Raw genomic sequence first — 19847 nt, 5'->3', positions numbered from 1 at the left:
CATATTTGATATTATTTGGTTCGTAGTACTCCATTTTGAAGTATTGGGCGAAGAAGATAGTGTCTCCAGGTTTTAGCTAATTCATTTTCAATCACCCATAATGAATATGGGTACATTTGATTTGAAATTGACCTATCTTGTATACAGATAGCATATAGATCCATCTAAAAACCCATAATATATTCAGTTAAGGTCCAATTAGTAATAAAAAATAAAATTTTTAGTAAAAATTGATAATTCATAAAAATGATGAAAACTAAAATCCACCTACATAATACTAAAAATTATTAATTAAAAATGTAATATGATTATATTTATTATTTTTTAAAAATTATTAACAAAAGTAATTATTAATAATTTAAAACTAAAACTACTAAATGTTTTATTAGTTTTAATTTTTTTTCATAATTAAAGTTACTTTTGAAATTTGAAAATAATAAAAATATCTAATAATACATAAATAATAAAGATTAATAATTCCATCAAGTGACCCAAATAATGGATGTAGGGGTGAGCATTCGATTTATTTGATTAAAAACCGAATTGAATAAATTGAAAATTTAAAAACAAACTAACAAAACCAAAACCAAAACCAAAATTTAGAAAGTTATTTTAAAAATAATTTATAAAATATAATTAATTATTACAAATTTAAAAAATTAAAATACAAAACAATTGTATACTGTGTTTCTATTGGTTAGCTTTGACTATACAAACTCGTGCATCGCACGGTTCCCGCTAGTGTAAATATACAGAAACCCCTTAGGACCGGAACAGGACTCGTAGCGTTTGGGCCGGTTAAGTACAAACGTCGTCAGTTTGTACTTAGCATGGCATAAACGTCGTCAGTTCATCTCTGATGGCAGCTTTGAAGCTTGAGCGGTTGAGCCAATTACCACTTCAGCTTCGAAGTTTGAAGTCCTCAGCTCATGATACCGCGGTAGAGACTAGAGAGGGGTTAAATGACTATAAGCAACCGCTTCTAAGTTCTAAGCAGTTTGGTTTTGGTTCTGAAATGGTTTTGTTGTGCTCTCTGTGGTTGTAACCTGGGATTCTGAGAAACCCTCAAAATCAGAAGAAACTCATGTCTAGATTTCCGCTAGTTTCTCATCTCCAAAGGCGTATCTGTATTCTCTGTTTTAGTTGTTCTAATTGAATTGCTCGTTGATTTGTGAACACCGTTTCAAATCGCGAGGGAGGGATACCTCTTTCTTTCCTCTTTCTTTCTTTCTGGGTCTCTCTTGCTTCGCATCCTAATGTGTTCGCAGCAAACGATAACTTAGCGAATGGATTTCTAGGCTTATTAGCGTCAAAATGCTTTCTTTAAGGTCAGTTTCTCTCTTTGGTTATCTTTTATCATTCGAGTCTCTGTACTGAAAGCAGCTTTTAATGCTTAATTATCAATATCTTAACTTTGGTTCTTTTTATTCGCCCATTTTCATGTTGGGATATCTTCTGTAATTCGTCTTTTTGCTTCTATTGATTCCCTTTCGATCTGGGTTGTTTGTATTTCCTCCTTTTGGTGACAAATAGGGATTTTTGGAGGAGGCATAAGAGGAAGGTTTTTGCTGCATTGGGAGTTTTGGGAAGTGGGTATGTTCTGTATAAGCTTTATGATGCCCATAGACGGAGGCTTTCTCAGTTGGAGAGTGAACTTGAAGACCAGCGGGAAACCGAAGAACTTATTAAGGCCCAGTTAAGAGAATCAAGTTTCTATCTATTATCACTGGACATTGTCTCAAATTTTATTTCTCTAATTTATTTTATTTTTCTGGTATCATCTTTGACTGGTAGACTCCAAGCCCATTTTGAAAATATTCAAAGAATAGCTGATTCAACAACATTGCCTTATGCAATGCACTGTTTGCGGAATCGGATAACAGAAGAGCTGGACCTTTCGCACTTGACGGGCAGGCTGCTGCAAGGAAAGGGTCACCCTAACACACTGACATATGTGGAGAAGCTTGAGCTATGGGAAAGACTCAAAATTCAAAGTATGAGTTGCACCATGTAGTTCCCCATTTTGCTTGCCTATATGTGCTTTTGATTTTTTATCTACTCCATTTTCTTTTTTATTTGTGAAAAAAAGAAAGAAATAAAAGGATTACGTTATTTTTGTAACATGTTTGGACATTCTGGAATGAAATGACTGTAGTGGTCCCTCATTTCATTTTGCAGCCACTATCCAAACAGAAGTCATTTCAAGTAAAAAGAGAGAAATGATGTTGTTTGAGATTAAAAATAGTAACAGGAGATGGTTCCATTTCTTCTTACCCTTCAACAAGAAAAAAGAAGAAATTATTGGTTCTAATGCCACGGGAATATAAAATGAAAAAAAGAAAAAATCCATTTCCATGGCATCCAAGCTCTAGCTGCATCCTACTGTAGAGAAGGTTGTTTAGCTTACCTTTTTTTTGGTGTGTGTGTGTGTGTGAAATCATCATTATCGTCACACCATTTTAGCTGAGATGGACTTCTTTCTCCTTTTTTCACCACTTTACCAGGTTTCACGTTAATGGTGTTGTCATTGTGGGCAATGACAATGCTTAACTTATATGTACGAGTTCAGGTCAACATTTTAGGGAGACATCTATATATTGATACAGCAAGGGGTGTGGAAAATTCTCATCTAATGGTAAGAGCTACTGCCTTTTCCTTATATTTTCTGTACCTTATTACATACATTAGTTATCCTTAATTCGTCCATCTGTGTTATATAATTAGTAATATCTAATGAAAATATTCTGTACCAATTCCTTTGCACTGATTTTGTGCTTAGGTCATTGTTTTCATTCCAAGAAATCCTGTGGGTTTCTACTGCTTAGAGTTTCTCAAAATTCCACTCTATCAAGAAGTTGTTTCTCATTTGGTTGTTTGTGCTCACAATACTTATGTGGAATAACAAGTTCTTCTACCATCAAAGATGAAGATTTAGGTGTACCAGCAGCTAGCACTTATGCTTGTATCAAATTGATGGAGAATATGACTTTTGGTAGGTGCTCTTTTGATTGGGTTGTCACCATCAGAAGGGGAAATTTACATAAGACTATTTGCTGGAATTGTCAATGGAGGGTTTACAGGCTTGGGCTTATGACCTCACTGTACTGGAATAACTATAGTCTGTGCTCATGTACAGAACATGGGAATAAAAGAGCAAATATATCTTTGAAGGCAAAAAGGCCTCCCTTCAAACTATTCTTCATTTTGTGGTTTATAGATAACAAAAAGCTTCAATAAAGCAGAAAGAATATACAAATAAGATGCGAAGGGATAACACCATGTGCAAAAAGTATTATGTGTAAGCTTTATTATTATCTTCAATTTCTAGGACATCACCAAAAGCACTCCTGAAAGGTAGTATGTCGAGGCAGAAGAATGCCAATTGGGTGTGCTCTGGTTGTTAGCCTCAAAATAGTTCAAAGGCCCCTCTTTCAATTACTTGAGAAAGAACCTGCTAGGGATTCCAATCCTTTATTGTCTATCTGGTTTAGAGTCTCCTGTCTTTCCTTGGTTGATTGAGAGGTGAAACCACATTTTGATTGGGAAATTTTTGTGAATCGTAGGCACTAGGTCAGCTAGGGTTGATGCGTAGTGCAGTTTTTCTATTGCTCATAAGTAAGAAAGAGCACTTTTTTAGCTATCCTATGAAAGGAAAACTTTACTTTACAGAAAATCAATTAAGAGGCAGTACATTCATAAGTTAAGCATTGGAAAGATGAGGATGTTGAGATGGATGATCGGTAAGACTAGAAATGATAGAGTTGAAAACAATGCATTTATGACAACCTAGTGGTTGACAAATTGAGTGAAGGTATATAAGATGCCTTTGGTCATGTTGATACAAGACCACTTACTGAACTAGTAAGAAAAGTTATCTGATTTGACTTGATGGTTTCAAAAGAGGTATGAGGAACTGCCGTTCATTAATATGTGCCTTTAGGTGCTGTTATTTCTTAGTGAAAACATAGCTAGCAGAGCCTTCGAAGCTTGCTTCTGACCATCACTTAAAGAATGTTTGCCTGAAACTCTTCCAGATCTAGCCACCTATGCTCAAGTCTAAAAGGAGGGGGTTTTCTTTTGATACCCATGGTATCCCGTCAAAACAGTATGGTCAGATATTACCCTCAGAAGGGCCTCTTGCAAAGTCTGGTGGAAAATCTCTTTCCATTCAGCAAAACTAATAAAGAGGTCAAGCCTAACCAAAGAGGGAGGGTCTTGATTATTGGTCCAAGTATAGTGAGCACCCGGGTAAATCCAATAACTCCCATTCTTGCAAAAAATGTGAAAAAAACTTAATGGATCTATCAAACCTTTGATCCCTTTGTATAGTAAAGTTTCACCATAAAAGTGAAGACTCCTACATGTTTATCCAATAATTTGAAGGTGGAACTATTCCAAACAAGAGCTACACCCCCCTGCAGTCACATGGCGGAAAACCCCAAAATGCTTCTTAATATTGGGAAGTCCACTTTGTACAATTTAGTTTCCTGCAACATCACAATATCCACCTTTTTTCTTTATAGTCCTTTTGGTTCGTGTGACTGGGATGGGATGTTTGTTTTGGGTGACATACTAGAATGCAATGAGAATACCTTTCTCGAAATATGGGACGCGGGGTCTCACCAAATAGGTGCGATGGTAGTGAGAAAAAGTTGTCGAGTGCGCACTGTTGTCATCTCCGACCCCTGAAACGGTCTAAACTTCGACCATCGGTATCTTTCATCTCTGGTGAAGTTTACGGCCTCCGATAAACACTTCCATCTCGTTTCAGGTTGTTTAAAGGTTATTTGGTATTTTATTCGATTGAAAATCTCATTCCCTTCCTCCCTCAAGTTGAGTTCAAATCCCTAAACGACAAGGAAACAAGTTATCGTCTTCTTCTTCTCCAACAAAGGTAACATTGTATAGGTTGTCGCTCACGACAACCTGCAACCGTTGTGGGAGAGTAGAGAAGGGAAGGGCATGCTTCTGTGTTGTCGCTCATGACAAACACTAGAGAGCACACGAAGAACGATTCTTCTCAGGCTGTGTCATTGCAACCGCTGTTGCTGCTCTTGTTCAACCTACATTTTTTTCTTGGTGAGAATTTGTTTCTTTTTCCCCCTTCCTATTTATTATTTATTGGAGCTGAATTTCTACTTTTAGTACGAATACTGAATTTTAGATTGTTGGTTACTATTTGCCATAATCTTCATTTTTTAATTATTTTTTGTTAGGTTTTTCTTCACTGATGTGATTTTTTGAGTTTTTATAGATAGAGATTTAACAGAAGAAAAACGATCTATGTACTACTTGCAATTTCTCTAGTGGATTTTTTTATTTGTTTTCTTCTTTGAGTACAATTAGACTGGAAATTCAAGTTTTTTTTCTTTAATTTTTTTTGAGTTTTCATATTTTCAGGATTTTTGTTGGATTATCATCTTGAATTTTAGCTCTTGTAGATTAATGAGTACCACTATCTTGATATGAGTATAGAAGTTATATAGCAAAATTTGGCTAAAATAAAAAATCTTGCAAAATTTTCTCATCAATCAAACACTGGAAAGCAAATTATATGGGATAATGGTTTCAACAAACAAACACAGGTACCAAATTGAGAAAATAAAATTTTCTTTTCTCATCCCATCCTTTCTCATTCCATCCCTTCCCATCCTTTCTCATTCCATCCCTTCCCATTCCATTGTTTCTCGACAATTAAACAATAAAAGGCATGGGAGGCGTACACCTGGAGACGCACCTCCAGGCGAGGCACCCCCAAAACGCCTTGAGGCGTATGCTAGAAGCATTGACACCTCTGAGGCATATGCCTTAGGTGCAAGAGGCATACGCACACCCCATGTAAAAAGATAGAAAAAGACAAAGAAAAAAGAAAAAAAAAGTAAAGGAAAGAAAGGGATGGGAAAGAAAAAGAAAGAAAAGAAAAGGAAAGGGAAGGAAAGAAAAGATAAGGGGAAAGAAAGTGGGCTGGGGACTAAGCCCCCCAGCCCCCCAGAAAAGGAGGGGGGTTTTTGTTTTTTTTTGTGTGTGTTAGGGCGGGTCCCCGCTTTTAACTAGTGATATTCATCTTCATTCTTCTTAATATAAAAGATTTTTATTAAAAATAAAGAAAAATGAGATCCTCCTTCCTCTTCTCCCTCCTCTTTCTTCCTCCTCATCCCCCTCCTCTTAAGTAGGCTTATGCCTCTTTGTGTTCAGGAGGCTTACACCTCTTATGTTCTGAACTACACCTCACGCCTCTAGGTAGTGGAACGCCTTCGCGTTTTAAAACATTGCTACTAACTGTCTTCTTCCAAAGCCTAAGCCTCTTATGTTCCAAGATAACACTTTGATGCTTTCCATGATTAACGATGAGCTGATATACTTTTTCTTCCCACACTTCTAGCCCGCTCATTCGACCCCTGAGTTAGTCGCGAAAGTTCCTTAGTTTGTCTCCTATTTTGTTTGCCTTCTTCAATTAGATGTCTATTTTTCAAAGAAACCAGCAATGCCTTGGTTTCTTCTTCCAAACCCTGTATTGAAACTCCTAAAAATTCCCCGAAACTGAGCAACTTAAACATGAGCCATGAGAACACTTCATTGTCTTGTACACATCTCAGCTGGACTAAATGAACATTATTTTCCTTTACCTGTTCTTCTTGATCCTGATGCTGGAGAAGCAAGCCCTATTTTTCACAAGTTCTTATTGGTCCTAGGCGTCTTGTCTGAGATGCGAGCTCTGGGCCTAACTCCTCTTCCAAATGGACCTGGCTAAAAAGTCCCCTTTGATGATAAAGCTTGCCAATGGGTCTAATACCCGGGTCCCTTAAATGAGTCTTAACCCAATCTGCAAGCACCTCTGCCAACTTATTAATGAAGTTTCCTTCAAGAGACTTCTTGTTCAAAATTTGAAATTGGTTGGTCCCTTTATTTTGAAATTCAAAGTTTACCCTGATGTTATGGCTGTTGGGTCTGGGTTTTGATTGAAGGTCCTTGGAATGACCACGTCTCCTTTTCTTCTTCCTGTTCACTCTGTTTTTATTAATACAGTTTTACTTTACCTCTTCAATAGAGAGGGAGGGAGGGATAAATGAAGAATCAAAAGCTAGAACATCACAGATGGAAAATTGTCTGGCTATCGAACATTTTTGTATCAATATCATTTATAGATCTAAAGGTAGATTCTCAAGGAGCCAAGGATCATTATCATTACATTATTATTTTTTACAACAGGAAGGGTAAATTTCCAGCAAATAGTTTTACCTAGACACTTGACATGGGCTCAAGTGTCCATGTGTACGAGGATAGATCCCTTTGATGGGAGGAGGACGCTGATCACTCTGCCTTCTCTCGAGTGGGAGATTGTCGCAACTTCGGTAGAAACAAAGCAAGGTTTGGCAATGGTCCGAAGGTGGTCCCCCTTGAGCAATGCCAAAACTGTGGATCCAAAATAGTCTATTGAACTCAGAATTTTGGGTTTGCCGTTTCACATCTGGACAGAGGAGGTCTTCAAAAGAATTGCAAAGCTTTGTGGGGTGAAATGGAATCCTTCACTGCCTCGAACTTGAGAGCAGCTGTAATAAACATATTAGGTGCAAAGCCAGAACTGATTCCACACCTGGTAGAAATTCAAACAGGCGGGGTGGAGTATAGAGGCCGGATTGCTACATCTATTGAAGCATCTCGGTGGAAGGAGGGAGGTGTCGTTGGAGAAGACGATGTCATGGACAAAAGCTGCTCTTGTTTCAGCTGAAGAAAGGAGTCCCAGAAAGGGAGTAAAAATTTCAGAAATAAGGAAACGTTGGAGCATGGAGTGGGAAAGGAAACATTACAGCCTCCTTCTTTTAATAGCAGGTTGGAGTTACTGGGTCAGAATCCAACGGCCTAGTTCAAAAGTTATACCCAGATGGCTGCTCTAGGATTTGAGAAAGGACAGTTGGGAACCCAGGTACGAAAAACAGCTAAGCTTGATGACAGGTGGTGGTCAATTAAAGTTTGAACAATATAAGGTTGCGTCCAAACCAAGGCTAGGCAAAAGCAGTTTGAGTGGAACTGGTGACAGCAAGGATTTAACTAGGTTAAAGTGGGACAGATGTCTTCACGTGGTGTATTAGACAAATATGTGACGATGAAGGACATTCAACAGGAAGTGGGCCTGTATTGGACAAGGATGGCCACACCGAAGTTGCTCATGTTAATGGGCGTGGCCCATTTGGGTTTCAACAGGTTGCTGGACCGTCTAAGTTGAAGTCTCGTGACCAATTAAGGCCTATGACTGCTAGAAACCTTGGAAAGGCTTGGGATTGGGGAAAGGCGGAGGAAGTGGATTAAAGGCTGCATTAAGTCAGTACACTATTCCATTCTTATTAACAGAGTGGCCAAAGACTTCTTCCTGGATAAGAGAGGTCTAAGACAAGGGACCTTGTTTCTCCCTTCCTATTAACCTTAGTAATTAGGTCCTTAGTAAGATGATTGCTGCTGCAGATGCCTAGGGCCTGATTAGGGGTTGGAGGGTTGAGAATTAATAGGAGCAAAAGTGGAATTGCTAGAATTAATGTGGAGGAAGAGGAGCTCCTGAGCTTTGCAGAGGTGTTGGGATGTGAGATTAGTGAAAGGAATGATAGGATCCATCGTATGGACGCCAAAACTGTTGCGGAATGGGTGGGCGAATTTCAGAAATTTCCTACCTTCCTTCCAATTGGGATCGTATTCCCTGATTTTAGAATCAAAATTCAAGGATCCTACTTGAACCAAACCAAACCAGATTTGAATCAAAAGACAAGGGAGGGATTATACCTGATCCAGAGAAGCAGTATCTCCCAAAGTTGGTGTTCACGCCCAAAGAAGATCCCAAGATCAGATCCCACTGAAGATGACACAGTGGTGATGGAGCCGAACCAGCAGTGTTCGTCCCACGAACCAGGCTCTTCTGAAGAACTCGATGGAAGACTGTGAGCACCACACGAACAATCAAGAACCTTTCTTGATCTTCTCTAACTGAGAACTCGGACTGGCAGAAAAGGGTGGCGGCGGCTGCTGGAGGAGAATGCTAGAGAAGAAGATGGCGAACTGCAATTTTCTTCTCTAAGGTTATCTGAGATCCTATCTCAAGAATGCAGAGTTGTCTGCTAAAACTCCTAGGGTTCGAATTCAAGTAATTCGAATTAGGGTTTTCCTCCTCTTTCTTAATGATTAAGAAAACCTCCTGATCATATCAGGAGTTGCCCTTATCCAAATCTGTATTTGGATTAGGACTCTTCTTAATCTTATCTGCAGATTAGATCAGCTTTTGGGCTTAACCTAATCTCAGATCCGCCCCCTTAAGTGACTGATCAAATCAGCCCAAATCGAAATGGGCTTTAGGCCCAATATGTATTAAGTGCTCAATAGTCTTCCAAACTGCTGCCCAGTTGAGCTTCTTTGTATGGCGTGGGACCCAAGCATTGATCTACACACCAGCCACATGGGTTCGGCCCAGCCTCTGTTACAAGGTCTAGCTGAATTCACTGAAAGCCCAGTGAACCCCTTGAGCCCATCACATGGACCCCATGGGCCCAACACTTACACTAAATGGTCCCTGGGCTAAGCCATCTTATAAAAACCCAGGGACTGTGGGCAGATGCAAGATTAGCCCATCAGGTATTATCCTAAATGGCCTTACACTTAACCTCTCAGCCCATAATGATCAAGCACTGCCCGACAAGAGAGGACCTCTCCCTCGGCTACAAGGAACAGTGCTGCACTCTCTACTCACATGGATCCCAGGAATTAAAACCATTTGCAAACATTTTGAAACCATATATATATCATATATAAATTTTTGCAAAACAAATTCCAACGATTGAAATCAACTGCCGGCAGTATGGTTTCCATCAGAGAGAGTGCATCCCCGATCATTACCTTTGTCCGACAAAGGGGCTGATCCCGTCACTATGATCACCCACTCAGATGAATTCTCAGATTGTCCCAACATACCCAGGTTTTGACCCCCGCTAAGGATCTTACTGATTGGCATATCAAAGACAGCCCGATCCGACACCTAGTGTAGCACCATAATCGGGTCTAGGGGTCAAGTATAACTTTCCAGTTTTGCCCATCAATCTCCAAGGTCCAGGGCAATACTAGAAATCTGGTCCGGTTCAAGGGTTCAAGTAATCCTACACTGCGTGTGCCTTGGGTCTCACCCTGGCGACTGAGACAAGCCACCCCAACAGTTGGCAGCACACCAGTGTCAGCCTTGGCAGGATAAATCTCCCCAAACTTATCCAACGGCTATGAACATTTAAAACCAACACAAGTCTCATTAAGTGTCCAGTTTTAGGGTCTTACACAGAAGCATACCACACAACATGAATCAAGCATGTACTTTATTTATTTACATTAAATATCAAAAGTACATCAAAACTGATTGAAGCTAAGGACATACAAAAACTGTCCAACAATTAGAAGTTGATGTATACCTACCTTGGCCTACCTTTGGGGGAGAGCCCAAGAACAAAAGGATTCTAGAAGCCGGTGGTTGAAAGCTTTGCAAAGAAATTGGTCTCTTGGAAGAGAATTAGAAGAATTACCTTGATTAGGGCCACATTAACAAATCTACCCATTTACTTCCTTTCCACCTTTTGTATCTCGGCAAGAATAGCAAAACAATTAGAGAAGTTCATGAGGGATTTCCTATGGGAACCAGGGGAGGAAAAAAGGGATCACTTAGTCAAGTGGGAACAGGTTAGTAAGCCTAAAGAGCTAACGGGTCTAGGTTTAGGAAACTGATGTAATCTGTATTATATGCCGCAGAGGGGCATTCTTGTCCTTTCCTTTCTTTTTATTATGTTGGTTGCCCTACTAGGCTACTATTTAAAATGAAAATACTGGCGCCGCCAGAACTGATCTCTTTTGGCTCTCGTATCTTGTCTCTTCTTCTTCTTCTTCTTCTTCTTCTTCTACTACTACTACTACTACTACTCCTTGCTGAAAACATGGTATCAAAGCGGGATGATGCTCTCTAAATATGTTCTCTGGTCGTAGCACATCTTCCTTCCTTGAACTGAGAATAGAAGGAACAGATTCGTCCCAACCCTAAGAACACTTCGGCCCCTCTCTACTCAGAACTCAACTGTAATAAAAAAGAAGACAATACCAGAGATCTGTGGATGGTTGATTGAAGTTTCTTCTAGAGGTTGGTGACTATTTTTTCTTTCCTTTTATTATTTCTGGGTTGCAATCTTCAAAAGAGTTGCTCGGACTGAACAGGGGCAAGAACAAAATTTTTTGTAGCCTCGGTTCTTGGAAGTAAGACCAAGGACAGGCTAAGTTCTGCATTCACCGAATGGTGTAAGGGGTGTTTGACCCTTCTTTGTGGATCTGTAGATCCAAAACTGTAAGGTTTTGAAACCTTTGTAGGTCATGAGTGACCTGGTTAAATTGACAGGGTACTGCAGTAGCTTTGATTGATGTTTTTTTGTGGCTTGTATTGGCTTGGAAGAGGTCTGAGTGTTTGACAGACCTTAACATTGGCTTGTATTAGCTTGTAGTGGCTGACTGGTACAGCAATTGTTTACCGATGGTTGTAGTTTAATGTTAACTTTGGAGACCTATTTGACCTGTCAAAGTGTGTTTCTACATAAGCTGAAATTGGGTTCTGATTGTTAATCTCTCAGAGTGAGGGCTGTGAATTTCTCTTTGTGGGTGTGAATTGACTGAAATCATAAGTGCTGAAGATTCTGCAACTTCGGGAACCACCTTGAATCAAGGTGGAATGAGTAGTGGTCATGACTCCATGAATTTCCCAATGACTATTACCCCGTTGGATGGTAGGAATTACCTGGCAGGGTCTAAGGAGATGCGGCTGTATATCACAACCAGGGGTAAGGTAGGATATATTAATGGGAAAATAAAGGAACCTAGGGCTGGTACTGCCGAATACGAAAGTGGAACCAAGAAAGTTGCATGATTATGTCCTGCCTTTTGACATCCATGTTACCATCCGTCAAACAGAACTTTATGTGGGCCGAGACAGCAAAAGAAATATGGGACCAAGTGCAAGCAACTTATTCAGAGCATAGGCATTATGCTAGAATTTACCAACTACAAGCAGAATCTTTGACATGTAAGCAGGGAGAAAAGAACTTATCTACCTATTACTCTGCTCTCACTTCAGTTTGGAAAGAACTAGACTATTGTCAGAACATTGATTGGGAAAGTGAAAAGGATGCTAAAGCATACAAAAAGTTAGTTTTACTGCAAAGGGTGTTCACTTTCCTTTTGGGTTTGAATCCCGTGTATGAACCTATTCATGTTTAGATTTTGGATAGCAAGGACCTTCCGTCTGTCCAAGAGGAAAATCAGAAAAAGACAGATGATAAAGACAAACTGTAGTGTACTCATTGCCAAAAATCTAGGCACACCTCTGAAACTTGTTGGGAATTGAATGGGAAACCAAAATGGGCATAGGAATTGGGTAAGAAATCAGCACAAGAATAAAGCAAGAAGCCATACCAGAAGAAGTTTACTTTGGGTAACTTAGCATCTCATGAACATCAGAGTACCTCTCAGGGTTGTCTCCCTTGTTCTGACCCAAAGGAAGATATTATCAATTCCTTCCGTGACCACTTAGAGCAATATGGTAGGGCTCTTCACAATGTTGATTTTGGACCCACACCTATTTCTTTTGCCTCCTCTTCAAGTAATTCTGCCTTAGCTTTCCATGTGTCTACTGATAATCCGGAATCCCCATGGATTATTGATTTCGATGCATCCAACCACATGACTGGTAAATCAACCTTGTTTCAAACATATTCTCTTATCTCTAGTAGAGATAAAGTGAGGTTAGCAGATGGGTCCTTCTCCTCCATTGTTGGTCAAGGATCTATATCTTTGGCTTTTGGCCTCTCCTTATCTAATGTCCTACATGTTCCAAAGTTACCTATTAATTTATTATCCATTAGTAGTATTTCTCATGCCTTGAATTGCTCAGTAACCTTTCTTCCACATTCTTGTGTTTTTTGGGATTTGGCTACCGGGAGGACGATTGGTAGAGGGAACATGGTGGATGGTCTCTATGTGTTGGAGAACAAAGTTGGTCTTATAGCTTCAGAGTCTTTGAGTCCATCGAGTAAGAGTCAGATTGTTTTGTGGCACCGCCATTTGGGCCATGTGTCTTTTGAGTCGTTGAAGTTTTTGTTTCTAAATTTGTTTAAGTTTTTGTCTGTTAGTGATTTTCAGTGTCAAGTGTGTCAACTAAGTAAACATTATAGAACCTCATTCCCTTTACGTAATAAAAGATCAGAATTTCCTTTTCACATTGTGTATTCAGATGTGTGGGGACCTGTTAGTATTCCAACTGAGAATGGTTACAAGTATTTTATTTTCTTTGTTGATGACTTCTCTCGCTACACTTGGGTTTATCCTATGCATTCACGGGAGGAAGTTCCTAAATTTGTGAAAGACTTTCAGCATATGGTTTACACCCAATTTCAATCCGAGATCCGAATATTTCAATCAGATAATGCCAATGAATACTTTATGGAGACCCCACAGAATTCTTTGCATCCTGTGGCTCTCAACACAAGAGCTCATGTGCCAGATAACAAAATGGGGTTACAGAGAGAAAAAATCGACATCTCCTTGAAGTTGCTCGAGGATTAATATTACAAATGAATGTCCCCAAAAGATTTTGGGTGGGTGCTGTCTTGACTGCTGCCTATGTCATCAATAGAACACCATCTCGGGTATTGGAATATAGGTCCCCTCATTAGCTCCTCTTCCCTAAATCTCTTCTGTTTCCTATCCCTATGCAGGTCTTTGGTTGTAAGTGTTTTGTTCATGATATCCTACTCGTGGTAAGCTTGACCCCAAAGCTATTGTATGTATTTTTCTTGGTTATCCCCCTTGCTCAGAAAGGCTATTGTTGTTTTGGCCCTGTGTCTAAAAAATACTTTGTCTCTATGGATGTCTCTTTCTTTGAAGATGTCCCCTACTTTCCTATTTCTCCTCAAGGGGAGAGTAGAGTTGAGGAGAAACAGAGTCAAACTCAAGTTTTGTTGTCTTCTATTCCCGATTCTCCTCTATTTCGTGTCTTCCAGAGATTGTGCTACAAAAATCAAGGCCAACGGAGTTCAATTGCCACAGAGCCATCGGAAACTATGCCACCAATGCCATCAAAATCTCAAGGGTTGGATCCTTCACTTCACCCAGGTACTATTGTAGGAAGGGTGTCAGATCATGCACCACACACCCACCCCATATCACACTTCTTGTCATATGAGAATGTCTCATCTTCTTTACATGCTTTTCTATCTGCCGTTGATAGTGTTCCCCTTCCCAAGAGCGTTATGGAGGCCTTACTTGTTCCTGAGTGGACAAATGCAATGACAGAAGAGATCAATGCTCTTCACAAGAATGGCACGTGGGAGATGGTAGATCTTCCTAAGGGAAAGGAGCCTGTAAGGTGCAAATGGGTGTTCTCTATAAAACATAAGGCAGATGGGTCTGTGGAAAGGTACAAGGCTCGACTAGTTGCAAAAGGCTTCACACAGGTGCATGGAGTTGATTATGTCGAGACTTTTGCTCTGGTTGCAAAAATGAACTCTATTCGAGTTCTTCTGTCTTTAGCTGCAAACCTTGATTGAGAGCTTCATCAACTTGACATAAAGAATGCCTTCCTGAATGGTGATATGGAAGAGGAAGTGTATATGATTCAACCCCTAGTTTTTGTGTCAAGTGAACAAAAGGTCTGCAAATTGAAGAAATCTTTGTATGGTCTAAAGTAATCTCCGAGAGCTTGGTTTAGCAAGTTTCACTAAGCAATTCAACAAAAGGGCTTTAAGTAGTGTCAATCTGATCACACACTTTTTGTAAAGAGGGAACAAGAAAAAACAACATCCTTGATTGTCTATGTAGATGATATTGTCATCACTGGAGATTGGGTCTCAGAGATTCAGAGAATAAAGAGATTCCTCGCTACACAGTTTGAAGTAAAGGATCTGGGGCACTTGCACTACTTCCTTGGTATTGAAGTTGCTCTCTCTCAACCAGGCATCTTCATTTCCCAAAGGAAGTACACCTTAGATCTCCTAAAGGATACAGGGAAGCTAGGAGCTAAACCTCCTAGCACACCTATAGATGTAAATCATAAACTTGGGGATTGCAGTGATGAGCCCTTGAAAGATCTAAGGGAGTACCAAAAACTTCTAGGCAAGCTTCTCTACCTATCCATGACCAGGCCTGACATTGCATATGTTGTGGGTGTCCTCAGTCAGTTCATGCATGCACCCAAGGAGGCACACCTAGAGGTAGTAGACAAAGTTCTTAAGTACTTGAAGAAGTTTCCAGGGACAGGTTTACTCTTTAAGAAACATGGGCACATGAGAGTAGAGGTGTACACAGATGTAGATTGGGCCGACTCAGTGGATGACAGAAGGTCCACCAATGAATATTGTGCCTTTGTTGGTGGAAGCCTGGTGACTTGGAGAAGCAAAAAACAGAGTATGGTGGCCAGGTCAAGTGCAGAAGCAGAATACAGGGCTATGTCACATGGAGTTGTAGAGTTATTGTGGATCAAGAACCTATTGAGTGAATTAGGATTTCCTTTTGATGATCCTATGTTACTCTACTGTGACAACAAAGCTGCCATCAACATTTTAGCCAGCCCAGTTCTCCATGATAGAACCAAGCATATTGAGGTTGACAAGCATTTCATCAGAGAGAAAATTGAGAAGGGGCAAGTGTGCACTCCCTACATTAGCTCTCATGAACAGCTTGCAGATGTTCTTACTAAAGGATTATGCTCACTACGACATTATGATCTTTGTGACAAGTTGGGGATGATTGACATCTACACCCCAACTTGAGGGGGAATGATGTAATCTGTATTATATGCCACGTAGGGGCATTCTTGGCCTTTCCTTTCTTTTTATTATGTTTTGGTCGCTCTACTATTTAAAATAAAAAAACTGGCGCCGCCAGAACTGATCTCTTTTGGCTCTTATATCTTTAGTCTCTTCTTCTTCTTCTTCTTCTTCTTCTCCTTGCTGAAAACAGAAACAATGCCCTTAGGAACACCACACTGTTGGGTAAATGGTTATGGAGATTTCCCTTTGAAAGAGATAGGTTGTGGCACAAAGTAATTGCAAGCATCCATGGTCTAGATTGCAATGGTTGGGATGCTAAATTGGCTCATCACTCCACTTCAGCCTCTCCTTGGAAAGCTATTCACAAAATCTACCCTACATTCTCTAGTTCCATTTGGTATGATCTGGGAAAGGGGAATAGTATATGCTTCTGGGAAGACTTTTGGGTAGGGGAATTACCACTCAAAGATCAATTCCCTAACCTTTATGCCATTTCTGACTTCAAGAATGAAACCATTTCTAATCTGGGTGTGGCTTCCCATTCAGGTAACTGAAACCTTGGATTCAGAAGAGGCCTTGGGGATAGAGAGTGTATCTTGATGACTAATCTCCTTGGAACTTGATAGGCCCCAATTAACCTTACGTATGCCAGGAGGAGGAAAGGTCAACAATCAGCTAAGGAGGGGAAATAATTGAGCAATTAATCACATGAGGGCAATTATAGTTGGAGGGAATAAGGAGAGTCTTGGGGCATTTATAGCTATGTCAGTTATGAAAAAAGAAGAGTTTTTGGGCATTTATAACTAGGCCAGCTGGGCATTTATAGAGGGAGTCAGTTATGCTATCAGAAGAGTATAAGAAGGGGCTTTGGGGGATAGGGGGGATATGTTTTTCTTTGAGTAAAGAATATTGTGAGTGTTGGGAGAGCCGGCGGTCTCTCGAAGAACCGACCAACTGTTTATGTTTTCTGCTGAATGAATACTAGTCTCTTTTGTTGATGTTCGAGTGTGTGAATGCTGCTGTAAGTCTGTGAACTGCGTGTCAAATTTCTGGGTCATATCAGTGGTATCAGAGCTCGTCTTTCCTCGTCCATGGTGACAATTAAGGAAGTGGCATCGCAGGTGGAGGGTTTCGAAGAACACTTGACTTCTCTGCATTCTGATTTTCGTGTGGAGATGGATGGCTTACGCAATGAGATTTAGCGACTCAATCCAGAAAAGGTAGCAGCTGGACTTTCGAAGATCTCGTCTCTGGAAAGCTCGGTACAATCTCTGGAAGGAGGCATTCAAGATCTGGTGAGACGTTTTGATCTGTTGCTTCAGCAACAGGCCTATTCAGCTCCTTTGTCCACGACTGACATTGCTCCTCCTTTAGTCGCATCGAGTCATGCAGCTGACAAAGGGAAGAGTGCGGCATTTCCGACGTCTTCCTCGACGCCGGTGCCGGAACATACTCCTGATTCACTTCCTCGGAAGTTGGAGTTACCTATTTTTGATGGGGAAAATCCAGACGGTTGGCTTTTTCGTGCGGAGCGCTATTCTGAGATTAATGGATTGCTTCCAGTAGAGCGTCTGTGAGCTGCAGTTGTCTGTCTAGAGGGCGATGCATTGGTGTGGTATTACCGGGAAGTTGGTCGGCGACCTTTTCGTGGTTGGACAGAATTCAAAGAGCTTCTCCTTGAACGTTTTCGATCGACTCAAGAGAGTAATTTACAGGAGCAGCTCTTCTCGTTACATTAGTCTTCTACTGTTAAGGGATATCATCGGCACTTCGAGGTGCTCTCCGCTCCCTTACGTGACCTGCTGGAATCAGTCCTTGAAGCAGCATTTGTTAATGGGTTGCACGACCCTTTCCTGAACGGTGCCATGAAGCGGGGTGACTGGTATAGAACCAAAGACTTCGTACCTAAGGGCTCTGATTGGATTGTCAATGAAATGAAGAAATCTGGTCTTCGAGGTCGTGGTGGAGCTGGTTTTCCATCTGGCCTGAAGTGGTCTTTCATGCCAAAAGTATCTGATGGCCATCCTTCTTATCTTGTTGTCAATGCTGACGAGAGTGAGGCAGGAACATGCAAGGACAGAGAAATTATGCGCCATGACTCACATAAACTACTAGAGGGTTGCCTGATTGCAGGGGTTGGTATGCGGGCCACTGCTGCTTATATCTACATAAGGGGAGAGTATGTAAATGAGCGAAAAAACCTTGAGAAAGCAAGGAGGGAAGCTTATCAAGTTGGACTTTTGGGAAAAAATGCATGTGGATCTGTATATGATTTTGATGTTCATATCCACCATGGAGCTAATGCTTACATTTGTGGAGAAGAGACGACGTTGTTGGAAAGCCTTGAAGGAAAACAAGGAAAACAAGGAAAACCAAGGTTGAAGCCTCCTTTTCCAGCTAATGCAGGGCTATATGGATGTCCAACAACTGTTACAAATGTTGAAACTGTGGCTGTTTCCCCACTATTTTAAAGTGTGGTCCTGAATGGTTTGCTAGTTTTGGTAGGAAGAACAATTCTGGGACAAAACTATTCTGTGTCTCTGGCCACGTGAATAAGCCTTGTGCAGTTGAAGGGGAGATGAGTATTCCATTGAAGGAGCTGATAGAGAGGCACTATGGAGGAGTTAGAGGTGGATGGGATAATTTGCTTACAGTGATACCAGGGGGTTCTTCTGTTCCACTGATTCCAAAGCACATATGTGATGATGTGTTGATGGATTATGATGCACTCAAGGCTGTCCAAACGGGTTTAGGGACAGCTGCTATAATTGTGATGGACAAGTCAACTGATATATATATATATATAATTCATATTACAATATTGACTATGCCCCTACTTAAGTATGGGACATGTAACTTAAAAGAAAACAAAACTAACAAAACACAATTCAATATAGGAGGAAAGGACAGAAATACCCCTACTAAGCCGACTCTAACACTCTCCCTCAAGTTGGAGTGTATATGCCATATAATCCCAACTTATTACATATATAATACACTCTCCTTGAACTCAACCCTTTTGTGAACAAGTCTGCCCACTGATCACCTGAACTCACATGCTCTATGATTATCACGAAAGACTGGATTAAATGAGATGTGGATTGCAGCTTGGTTGTCACAATATAGTTTCATAGGTTTGCTCATTGAGAATCTAATTGCCTATAGAAGATTTTTCAACCATACTCACATGTAGTGTGTGCCAACTACCATGGTCGTATATTCAGCTTCAACACTACTTGCCACAAGTGTACTTCATCATACTTTTCCATGTGACCAGATTTCCTCCATGAAAGGTGCAATAACTTGTAGTGGATCTCCTATCAGACACCGAGCCTGCCCAATCTGCATCCGTATAGCCAACTATTTCAAGACTTCCTCCTAGCTGGTAGAACAACCCGTGACCTAGTGCTCCAAATACCACACAATTCTAAGAACAGCATTCTAGTGACAGACTTGGAGTTTTGCATAAATTGGCTTACCACAGTAACAACAAAGCAGATATTTGGTATAGTAATAGTTAAGTAGTTCAGCTTTTCCACTAACCATCTATATCTTCTAGGATCATCAAACATTTCACCTGCATCACTGCTTAACATTTGGTTCCATAGGTGTTTCAAGTAGTTTAGCACCTAACAGTCCTGTTTCTTCCAATAAACCAATTCCTTTGGAACAAATTTATATCTTGCTTCGACCTGACAACTTCTATAACCAAAAAATACTTCAACTTCCCAAGATCCTTTGTCTAGAAGTGATCTTGTAGAAAGGTTTTTAGCCTGTCAATCCCTAATCTATCATTGCCAATTATGACGATGTCATCTACATAAACCACTAGTAAAATCTTCCTGGCTTTAGAATCATAACTGAACACTGAATGGTCAACTTGACATTCTCTAGTGGTTGCTCCATGTAACTTCCTCTAGAAGATCACCATGGAGGAATGCATTTTTAATGTCAAGCTGAAATAGTGGCCAGTCATACATAACTGCTAATAAGATCAAGACACGAAGTACCAATCTTAGCAAT

At 40.4% G+C, this 19847-nt stretch overlaps 1 protein-coding gene across 1 annotated transcript in view; it reads left to right on the top strand.

Annotated features, from left to right (window-relative positions):
- The first annotated feature begins 782 nt into the window (after positions 1–782).
- Positions 783–19847, top strand: part of LOC104587760 (peroxisome biogenesis protein 3-2-like) — a 37182-nt gene continuing 18117 nt past the window's right edge. Inside the window, exons 1-4 of the mRNA XM_010245482.3 lie at positions 783–1328; positions 1534–1695; positions 1795–1994; positions 2505–2635. Of these exons, the coding sequence (XP_010243784.1) occupies positions 1315–1328; positions 1534–1695; positions 1795–1994; positions 2505–2635 (507 nt within the window). The 5' untranslated portion in view covers positions 783–1314. The remainder of the gene's footprint in view (positions 1329–1533; positions 1696–1794; positions 1995–2504; positions 2636–19847) is intronic.

This window comes from Nelumbo nucifera, chromosome 4, assembly GCF_055504915.1.
Source record: "Nelumbo nucifera cultivar China Antique chromosome 4, China Antique-T2T, whole genome shotgun sequence".
Classification (NCBI taxonomy): Eukaryota; Viridiplantae; Streptophyta; class Magnoliopsida; order Proteales; family Nelumbonaceae; genus Nelumbo; species Nelumbo nucifera.
The sequence above is the reverse complement of the archived record's forward strand: the minus strand, read 5'-3'. Positions and strand labels throughout refer to the sequence as shown.